General features: G+C 30.4%; 1 protein-coding gene across 8 annotated transcripts in view; it reads left to right on the top strand.

The window, feature by feature from the left end:
* Window positions 1-236: 236 nt before the first annotated feature.
* The window catches only part of LOC117178320 (zinc finger protein Xfin-like), an 80,965-nt gene continuing 69,365 nt past the window's right edge, over window positions 237-11,836 (top strand). The window contains exons 1-2 of one of the 8 annotated variants that reach the window (XM_033369723.1): window positions 237-423; window positions 1,243-1,727. In XM_033369723.1, coding sequence (XP_033225614.1) covers window positions 1,401-1,727 — 327 coding nt within the window. In that variant the 5' untranslated portion in view covers window positions 237-423; window positions 1,243-1,400. Of the gene's footprint in view, window positions 424-884; window positions 1,112-1,242; window positions 1,728-11,836 lie in introns of those variants that run through there. The other 7 variants (XM_033369718.1, XM_033369720.1, XM_033369717.1 and 4 more) reach the window with 7 other exon arrangements.

The raw sequence follows: 11,836 nt of genomic DNA, 5'->3' as shown, positions 1-11,836 counted from the left end.
TTTTATATTCTATATAAATATAAGTGATATGTTTCTGATTTTCATTTTAGCTTTATACGATTATTTATAAGACTATTTTCGAGTTTTTCTGCAATTCGCGCATGCAACGTTAAACAAGGTTTAAACTCCCACCTAACTTTTTTTTAAAAATGGAGGTCACTGTACGAATCTCTACGGGTCATTTGATTGGTTCACTTTTTTTAGTTCCGCGTGGCGAGACCATAGCTTCTTGGATCATGGAGTGAAAGTAAAGGTGAAAGGTCTGCCAAAAATGCAGCATAACACTAACAAATTTCGCAAATTGACCGGCATGTGAATTCCGAGTAAAATATTGCTGATAAAGTTCTTATGGTCTGCAAACTAATCTAATTCCAGCGTGACCTCTTTCGTCTAATTTAGACTATTCGGCCAATCGTATATTCGGTAAAACTATAGAATATTGGCTTCTTCCGTATGACCCTTTAACGTTTAAAAACATCCAAAACCTGCTATTATTTGATGAACTCCAAATGAAAAAGGTGGAGGAAGAGCATTCTCGAGGATTTTTTAAATTTAATATTTAAGAAAACTGGCAGCAATGTTAGTTACGTACCTGACTCTAACCTAATAAAAAATCCATTCATAATAACAAATTCCCGTTTTCGTACACTCAATAATTCGTAATGTCATTATTATATCATACTTAACTCAAAAAGGGGGAAGCTGGAAAAGGGGAAAGGATGTGCATTGTGTCTATATTTTCGGGCATAAACCATCCCTCTTCCCTTTTCCAGCTCTTTTTTTCCTTTCCAGGTTGATACTAGAAAAGGTAAATAGAAGATAAAAAAGGAAAGGCGGCATGGGCTGTGTCTATACGTCCGGATACAACCTACAAGCTCTTCCCTTTTCCAGTTATCCCTCCCACTTTTCAGATTTTTACGTTTAGTCTATCGCATTATTATAAATGTGCGTGAACATGAGGATTGTCCAAACGTATAGACACAGAAAAAACCATTTTTCGCATAACCTAGACCCTACAATTAGTTAGACTTACATGTATTTTACAGAAGTTTAGTGTATACAAGTTCAAGCAGGATTAATTTTTGTGATAAAGTATAGTGATTTCAGTCAGGTATGCAAGATGCATTTCAGCTTCTTTTTTTTGTAAAGAATATCATAATGTTTAAAATTGCTCTTCCCCCACCTTCTTCATTTAGAATTCATCAAATAATAACATTTTTTGAATATTTTTTTACGTTAAAGGGTTACACGGGAGAAGCCGCTATTCTATAGTTTTACCGTATATTCTATTTCTGTGGTGATTTATGTGAACAAAATGTGAGAAGAAATGAAATTGACCCTTGCATGTTAAGCTCCTGTGATTACACTGAGGAAGTATACAAATTTAAATTTCCTTGAAAATGGCCACGGTCCATGCATGGGAAAATGCATGTAGACTCTGTTCTGAAGAGAAAACTGAAATGCTATCGATATTTGGTAATGAAGGCATTCAACGTAAAGTTGCACAAAAGCTCAGAGCATGTTTGCCTGTCCTCGTTTACAAGACAGATCCCTTGCCAAAACAAATTTGTCAATTCTGCGCCGCTCGGCTTGACGATGCTTATGAATTTCGGGAATATTGTCTAGGCGTTTACAAAGCCATGCACGCCAAACTCTTAATGTTCAAGGATTTGGAGGCGGTACATATTTTCCTTGATGCGATGCAGAATTCATCAGATCCTTGCCAAGTGAGTCTTACGAAAATTAACATTATGAGAATGAAAATGCTTTTTTCTCTATAGGAAAATCTATTAATGTTTTGCTAGTAATGAGAAAATCTTGTGCCTAGGAAAAAGGGGGTTTAAATCTGATGGCGAATTTACTTTTTTTCGCTGAAAAATTTTGCTTTGAATCAATTTAACTATCACTTGATATTACCTGCAAATATGCAGTTTATATTGATTTTGCTTGAATTTGTAATATATAATCGTAAAAAAATTGTATAGTGTTAAAAGCATCCAATTATATAATAAAAAATCTGTCCGCCTCGCGGGCACATTTTCATTGCTCGCGCTTAGAATTCACAAGGGTTAATTCTCACGCTGCGCGCTCAATAATGTATTTACCTCGCGCTACGCTCCAGCGTTGTGTCCATAGGGTGGACACGCTGGGGATGACATGTATGGTGAACTTGAATGCTACCCGAATTGCACAACAGCAGGGGAGAAGCCATTGTACAAGGACATTTTCAAATTTCGCGCCAGTGAAGTTGCATTCGAATCGGCCATTCTGTCAAGTCCTTGAATCCTCGGATCATAATTAGGACAGTTTCCATGGTTTCGTTCGAACATACGTTATGTTATATGGTAATTACAAATAATAAAAGTGTTTCATTAGTAATGAAGTGAAACATGTGGCCTGAGAAGTATAGTCAATTTTTTTATGTGCCAATAACATTATGGAATGGCTGCATAGTGACAAATCCTATAAAATAGTAATAATACTCTGCGCTTTGAGTCCGCGAACAGTAAATTGTGTTTAACGCTTATTTGCGGCAAAAAAATATATATTATGAATAGACAGGATATGTTTTAAATAAAGTAAATAAAATATTTCGTGCGAAAACTTTAAATTGATATTTCCTACATTTACTTATGGCGATTAGGGCAAAAAGGTCAATCTGAACATAACCTTGAAATAATGCCAGATCGGCGCGGCATGTTTATTATACTTTTGATTGATTATTCTTTACCAAAAAAATGTTTTGTGGTTTTGTATGTTTATTATTGAGTTTCGGCAGTCATAATTTAAACTATAATTACTCAATAATGTTACAATCATTACTTGTTAAAACTTTTAATAAACATTATTTCCGAATTTAATAATTGATTTCCATTCAAAGGGGTAGATATTTCTACTAATAAAATACACGGACATGTAAAGTTTTCGTCACGTACCGGGTGGGCAGAGTTATTTACAGTAGCTGGTCGTGGCTAATCCGCACTCCCTTTTTAAATTTCTCTCCAAATTATTAACACTTTTTTTTTAATTGATGAATTTTCTCATTATACTTATTTATAATTACAACTTATATACTGATATACAATTTTCTAGTTGAATTCAAAAATGTTGTCTTTTTTGGCGTATCTCATTCCATTTACGAGAAACGTTCTATTAATTCCAATTTTTTGCATTAAAAAGAAAAAGTTAGATATCTGAAGTCATCGAAACCCACAGATTCCGAATTATTATGTTTTAGGCTGTTAACTATGAAATGAAAAAAAATCTACTTCTAAATTTTAATCCGAAAGCTTAACAAAGGACCCTTGAGTGTCGGCTACTCTGTTGAGATAGCCTCTCTGCTTGTTATTTATGATCGTATTCTTATTTCAATTTCGGAAAGGATATTTTAAAGCCTTCAGACCATTTAAACGAGCTTCCTGGACTTTTAAAAATATCTACCTGAGTGCCTGTGGAGAATTTCTCTGAGATACTTTGACCTAAAGAATTTTTAGTATATACTCAAAGATTCTTTTCGGTAGGGCGAAGCGATATAACTTGCCCGAATTGTAATTAATAATGTTTTTAGGGAATTTTTTTATGTTAGAAAATTTTTTCTCTGGACGTCATTTCAAAATTTGGTTTGATCAACCACTCAAATAAATGAGAGAATCGCTGAGGATAGGAGTAAAGAAATAAATGTAGAAGCGAAATTTTAGGCAGGAATTCTTGTGTCGGTTTTTTGAGAAATTATTCAATTTTCGAAATTGTTCTCTGGATCTGATTTCTAAACTGGCATTTCCTTAGCACCTAAAATTAATTGTAAGTCATTTCAATGGGACAGGTGTATCAAAAAGGTATCGCTAAGCAGTTTGAATTGCCCGAATTTTAATTAATTTTAATTAATAATAAAGTTTCGTTTGATCAAATGATAATAATTATAGGACAACATCCAATTGAAAAGATAACACCTGAAATAAAATGTACGGAATTGGTGTCTTCATTTTTAACAGCATAATTTAAACTTCAACGAGACCTAAAACAAATACACTAAAACAATATTTCGAGTAGCTTTGAATTTTCTTAAAGATTTTTATTTTTCGTCAAGATACTAATAATGTATGAATTTAATTTTTAGACCTGATAAAATAGATACATATAGAATAATTTTTTTTTTTAAATTAGAATAAAAATTCCGGCCTAAAATTTATCTTCTATATTTCTTTCCGATAATCTCCTATCCTCAGCGAGTTTCTAACTTATTTTAGTGGTTGATCACATCAAATTTTAAGATGAGGTCCAGAGAAAATATTTTCTGAACTAAAAAAATCCCTAAAAACTTTATTAATTAAAATCGGGGCAAGTTAAATTTCCTCCAGATACCTTTCTGATAGACCTAAACCATCAAAATGACTTAAAATTAATTTTATGGCCAGACCAAATTCCTGATGCACTCCTTTCCTCAGCGAATCTCTAATTTATTCCAGTGGTTCATCACACCAAATGTTGAGATGAGGTCCAGAGAAAACAATTTCTAAAATAAATAAAACCCTAAAAACATGATTAATTAAAATTCGGGCAAGTTAAATTGTCTCGAGATAATCTTTTTGATTCAGCTATAACATCAAAATGACTTAAAATTAATTTTAGGTGCTAAGCAAATGCCAGTTTGGAAATCAGATTCAGAGATAAGAATTTCGAAAATCGAATGATTTCTAAAAAAAATTGGAATAACAATTCTGGCATAAAATTTTGCTTCTAGATTTATTACTGATACACTCCTATCCTCAACGAGTCTAATTAATTTTAGTGGTTGATCGCACCAAATGTTGAGAAGAGGTCCCGAGAAAGCATTTTCTAAAATAAAAAAATCCCTAAAAACTTTATTATTTAAAATTTGGGCAAGTTAAATTGCCTGCCTCGAGATATCTTTCGGATACTCTTATACCATTAAAATAACTTAGAATTAATCTTAGGGGCTGATCAATTTATAGTTTGGAAATCAGATCCAGAGATAGGAATTTCGAAATTAGAATAATTTCTGAAAAAATTTGAATAAAAATTCCTGCCTAAAATTTCGCTTGTACATTTATTTTGGATACACTCCTATCCTCAGCGAGTCTCTAATTTATTTTAGTGGTAGATAAAAACCAAATTTTAAGATGAGGTACAGAGAAAAAATTCTCTGAAATAAAAAAAATCCCTAAAAAAATTATTAATTAAAATTCGGGCAAGTTTAATTGCCTCGAGATATCTTTTTGATGCAGCTATACCATCAAAATTACTTAAAATTCATTTTAGGCGCTAAGCAAATGCTAGTTTGGAAATCAGTACGAGAGATTTTTTGAAAATAGAATAAAAATAAAAAATAATTGGAATAAAAATTCGTGCCTAAAATTGCGCTTCTAGATTTATTCCAGATACACTCCTATCCTCAGCGAGTCTAATTTATTTTATTGGTTGATCATACCAAATCTTGAGATGAGGTCCCGAGAAAAAATTGTCTAAAATAAAAAAAATCCTAAAAAACTTGATTGTTTAAAATTCGGGCTAGTTGAATTGCCTGCCTCGAGATATCTTTCGGATACTCTATACCATCAAAATAACTTAGAATTAATCTTAGGGGTTGATCAATTTCCAGTTTGGAAATCAGATCCACAGATAGGAATTTAGAAAATAGAATAATTTTTGAAAAAAATTGAGCCTAACATTTCGCTTCTACATTTATTTCGGATACACTCCTATCCTCAGTGAGTCTCTAATTTATTTTAGTGGTTGATCAAACCAAATTTTGGGATGAGATCCAGAGAAAACATTTTCTAATGTAAAAAAAATCGCTAAACACTTTATAATTAAAATTAGGGCAAGGTGAATTGCCTCGAGATATATTTCTGATACTCCCATGCATCGAATATAGAATAATGAAAAAAAATTGGAATATGAATTCTGGCATAAAATATCGCCCTGCTAGACTGCTGACACTTTCAGTAATGTACATACAAAACCACAAAACATTTCTTTGTTAAAGAATAATCAATCGAAACTATAATATACATGCCTGGCCGATCTGTCATTATTTTGAGGTTATGTTCAGATTCACCTTTTTGCCCTAATCGCTGTAAGTAAATGTAGGCAGAGATGAGTCGGGCGATTGGTTATGCCGTGTATTTGATTTCGATCGACTTACCACAGCGCGCCCTGTTTGCCTTATTGTTATTTTTCGGGAACTAAAATGAAAGGTGGCTTACCTGCTACTCACTTGGTAAAACAGGGTGCAATTTAATAAAGTCGGTAGAGAAGATCGGAGTTGGTGACAATTACACATAATAAAATAATAAATTAAGAAAAATGTATCAAATCTACTCCTTTAAAATTCATTATTTAACCAAGCTTTGGCTTTAATGATTTTCTCAACTAGAAAATGTTATCATAATAAAGATAATTTTTTATTTATTATCTCCAGTTCTTAGAATAATATAATTATTATTTAATTTATAATTAATACTGTAAATAATTATACCTAATTATTTTGATTGATGTTATTTAAATTTAAATTCATTATTGTGTTCTTAAAGATAAGGAAATTACATAATAATAATAATTAGAGTATGATCTTTAATTCAATAGATTCTATATATTAGAAGCTATTCAATATCAATATTATTAATATTTTACATAATTTTCATTGTTTATATATATACATTTTTTTAAAAATAGAATCGTAGACTAAAATTCTACTTCTTTCGGTTCAGCTGAAAGAAAATCTGAATTAGTAGTTACCATTTTTATTTTTTATCAAAAGTTTAATAATAATTGATATAACTTTATTTTTCGTGGAACTTTGTCTGAATATCGATACGATAAATTATTAATACTAATTTGAAAAGATTTTTACCTAAGATTTCAAATGTGATATTATATTTATAGTTAATTAAGTGGTTAATAATTACTAATATATAATTAAATAATAAAGCTTTAACTTTGACCAATTTTTAATTGTAAAATTGTAATCGCTTCGAATTGAAAATTATTTTTCAATTACATTATTCAATTTTGATCACTCTGAATTAGTCTAATTTTGAAAATTGAAGTTGGTCATTTTTTTCAGAGATTCTGATACAAAAATCTTTTAATATACGTATTTTTTTTTTACATTTCAAGCAAATTCAATTAGAACTTAGTCAATATCGTAAAAAATTTAATAATCTTAGTATTTGATATGTACATACGAATAGGAGAGAAATACTGCCTTGATTTGGAAGAACACCGTTAACTGCATTTTGGATAAGGCCCTTGAGCCGCCTACCGTTAATTGCTTCAGGTGACTTTGTCCGATTTGCAGTTAACGGTGTTCTTCCAAATCACGGCAGAATAGGCATGTCGTTGCCGGATCTAAATAACGAGCGGGCTGTTCTAGCTAGATCTTGGATTGCTAAACCTGTATTGCTTTTGCAAACCAACATGGTCCCTCCCCCTTGTAACCTATGATCAATCCCCGCGCCCAAGTTAGTTCGCATGAGGCTAGTCCCTTCCTATTCCAGTGTCCATCAGAGTTCGTGGAGCCTTGCCAAGTGAACACAGGGGCCAATGCCTCCCATAGAAATCGACCAGGGAGGGCCAAAGTCTTGATTTGCCTACTCGTAAATAAAATGCTTAAACCAAAGATAATAATATCTTTGCTTAAACTCATCCGATCGTAGGATATAGTAACCTTTCAATTCTTTCTTGCTTTGTTTAATCTTTGAAATCTATCTGGAATCTATGTGGAATAATAGAAGCCTTTCCGAATTCTTTTATATTTATCCAAAACCTTTGCGAAATATTTGAAATTTTTGTAAATTCTTAATAAAATCTTTGAGATATTATTGCAACCTTTGTAAATTATTCGTGAAATGTTCACGAAATAACTTTTTTAAATCTATTTAAAATGTTTAAAATTTTTGAGAATTTTGAAAGCTTTGTGTAATAATAGAAGTGTTTGTAAAATAATGGAAATATCTGTGAAATCTTCTAAACATATCCTAAATCTTTCCGAAATGTTTGAAATCTTTGTAAAATCATTAGGACGTCATTGGAATTATTTGTTCAATCTTTGAAATCTATTTTAAATGTTCGCGAAATATTTGTAAGCTTTGTGAAATCTTTAAAGTCATTGGGAAATCATTGAAAATTTTGTGAAATCTTTCTAAAATCTTAGAGAATTCTCTAAAAATCTTTGCAAAATCATTAGGCAATTATTGAAATCTTTGGTTCAATCTTTGAAATCTATCTGAAATCTTTCTGAAATATTTGAACTCTTTGGGAAATCATTTAATTCTTTGTGAAATACTGGTAAATTCTCTAAGAATCATTGTGAAATATTTGAAAGGTATTTGAAATCTTTCAAATCTATCTGAAATCTCGGCGAAATCTTTGAAAACTTTGGGAAATCATTGACATTTTTGTGAATTGTTTAAAAGTCTTCGCAAATTATTTGAAATACTTTTGAAATATTCGGTGATATTTGTTAAATTAATAAAACCGTCATTAAATATTTTTAAAATGATTGAAGTCTTTATACAGTCTCTTAAATCGACCCGAAATCTTTGAAATCTTAATTGTCGAATAATAGAAGACTTTATAAAATCTTTTAAATCTATGCAAAGTCTTTACGAAACCTGTGAAATTGTTCCGATTTCTATGGCATTTAACCGTTCTTTTAATAATGTTATTTTAAATTTTAATAATGTCAGCTTTTAATAATGCCAATTTAAATAAAATCAATTGGACTTAAATAAGTTAGTGCACATTTTTGAATAGTCATACTTTGACCTGCTCGATCATTAACTATTTTTAATAAAATCATATGGTAATTATTACATCAAGAATGTAAAGCTTCATTAAGAAATTGGCATTAGCTACTTTTAGATGAAATAGTAACTCTTTGTGCTATAAAAAATAATTAAGAGAGTCTCGTTGCCAGTTTCTAATAAATAATCTCAGAGATTTGTGATAGAGCGGAATAATTTTCATGACAAATAAATAATAAAATTGAGTAATTTTAATGTTTCCATTACCTATTCGTTTTTTGTTATAAACGTTTATTTTTGTTGGTTTGTTAAATGTGAATAGACTCTTAAAAATTTTTTAATCAACATACAATTGTTTAGAATTTGCCAGTTATTATTCTCATTATTAAAATTTGAATTCATCGAACAATGTACTTATAATATTTTTTAAATATTAATGAAACGTAAAAAATGCATTTTTAAGGTATTTCGAGATGAAGGTAGAATGAAATTCTTCTATCTAAATTTGTTCCGGATTTTCTACAGAATTTCATTTATCACGTTTTTTACTTCAAAGTTTAGATAAATGCAACATTAATGTGCATAATAAAATTAAGAAAAATTCAAGATCTGGCATACAGAGCAAACGAGCCATCAATCATTTAAATCATACAATTAAAAATAATGCTGTAAAAAGCTCTGAATAAAAAGTTTGTAACATTTTGAAATGTTCAAGCATTTTTATCAAATTAATCTTTTGCCTGACAAAGAACGCCACTGATAATAAACAATGAAGTTCTTGAAAGTATTTTTTTTCAAATATATACATCATACCTTAAATTTTGTTTTAAAACACTATAAATCTGTAAAAGTAGAGGAGAGCACTCGAATATGAGATATTCTCATAATATGAGAAAACGGGGTATCAGCTAAACTAAGAGACCCACTCTGTTGGTCCTATCACTAACTTGTAGCCCTTGAAGAAAGAGTAATTTCGTGGTATAGTCCATTTTTCATTAGGCTTCTAAAGTTTATAGGCGAACTTTTTGTGAAATCGATGGCGGTCGAGTTCTTGGAAGGGAATTCTTTAAACCCTATTTATTATTCATTAAATATGTATTTAGTAGTAAAGTTTGTCTGGAGTGATGGGGATTGAATAACTAAGTAGGAAAATATCGATAGTTTTGAAGTTTTTCATTGTACAGGTCAGGCATAGTAAGTGCATAGTTGTACGGTATGGTTCTCATAATATGAGATACCTGTGGTTTTTATAACACTGTTGCTGCGCAGGGAAAATTGGCTGCAAAAATGTTTGTGACTACTGCAAAAACTATATATATCTAAATAGCAGTAAATTTATACTTCGGAAACATAGAAGGAAGTTTTTCATTAAAAATAATACTTCATTTTGCATTTTGTTAGCTATTTCCTGGGGTATCTCATATTATGAGAATAGTTTGACGAGTTTGGAAAAATCACTTTTTTAAATTTTTTTGTATTTTCAGCATAAAAAAATTTTTAATAAAATTTTTAATTTGAGCTTCTTATGACAAATTAAATTTCCTTTAAAATAACCTATATTACTCTTAAATTCAGTACATAGAATTCTGAAAATCACGCCAAACAGAGATGGTATCTCATATTTGGGTACTCTCCTCTATATATGCATTTAAGCTACAAACTGTATATTAATTAATACAATCTGTAACTGATAAACATATGTTATAATAGTTACTTAATTTTAGCGTTTTAGAGAAAAATTTAAGGTATTATAATTGACAATATACTATCTTTTTGTTTCTAAAGAAATCTCAAAATTCTTTATAAAATCAATAAATTGGCTTTATCCTCTGCTTGATTTTATACATAATTTCGAATTTTGATAGCAGTCAACATTTTAAAGAGGAAAATGTTTAGCTCTGTCATAATTAAAATAAATAAAACTTATCAGTCATTAAAAAATAGGTGAACATAAAACTTTTTCCGGTAATGTAATAAAATTATAAGTCATAATTTATGATTTATAGCATATAAATAGCTATGTAACGATATAATATTTAAAATTTTAATTTTAAAAATAAATAATTAGTTTTGATTATATAACTACTCACTAATAATTGTGAATCATTAGAATAATTATATAATAAACACTTAATATTCGAGTGGTAAATAAATATGCAGTACATCATTTACATTTATGGTAACTCCGAGGAGTTGACCCACAAACCAAGGGGGCGCTTTCAGCAGTCGGATTTGACGGAATCTCTCATTCCATTACATGAGCAATCTCCCACCTCATCTCTGATGTAGATAATGTCAATTTAAAGTTTTCGCATGTATTATTTTATTCAATTTATTTAAAAGATATCCTGTCTATTCATAACATACCTTTTGCATGCCGCAAACAAGCGTTAAACATAATTTACTCTTCGCCCACTGGAAGCGCAGAATATTATTACTATTTTATAGTATTTGTGACTTAACAGTTATTCCATCATTTTATTTGCACAGAAAAAAGTGGACGTTTACTTCTCAATCTACATGTCTCACTTCAGTATTAATTAAACACTTTTATTATTTGTAATTACCACATTACTACCTTCTATCGGGAAAGGATTGTGTCCCATTTCAGTTTTATTTAATGTGATCAAAATTTCAACTAAAAAGTGTATACATTTTAATTATGATTTAGACGATTAACATTGAAGTCAATTTAATAGTGTTTAATGCCGTGAGGCAAACGCGAACATTGGCGACAATTTAATTCTCTCCAGCGAGTGAAGATTGGGAACAAAGCAATGCAATTGAATTGCATCAGCTGACCTCGAAAGTTGGAGTCATTTGAATGCTATCTGCCGACTATAATTTTCAAGCAGATGAATAGTAATTAATTGCGCACAAAAAATTTGGTAAATGAAGACAATTGAATTCCTTTTGTAGAAGTATTATGTTCATAAAACCAATGATCTTGAATCGTATCAAAATTTGCCTCGTGGACCCTAAGAACACGGAGCGACCCAAGGACAACCGCCTTCTGCATTTTTCCCGCAAGTGTTCTAGCATATTGTTGACACGCAGGGATACTTTTT

Source organism: Belonocnema kinseyi, chromosome 8 (genome assembly GCF_010883055.1).
Source record: "Belonocnema kinseyi isolate 2016_QV_RU_SX_M_011 chromosome 8, B_treatae_v1, whole genome shotgun sequence".
NCBI lineage: Eukaryota > Metazoa > Arthropoda > Insecta > Hymenoptera > Cynipidae > Belonocnema > Belonocnema kinseyi.
The sequence above is the reverse complement of the archived record's forward strand: the minus strand, read 5'-3'. Positions and strand labels throughout refer to the sequence as shown.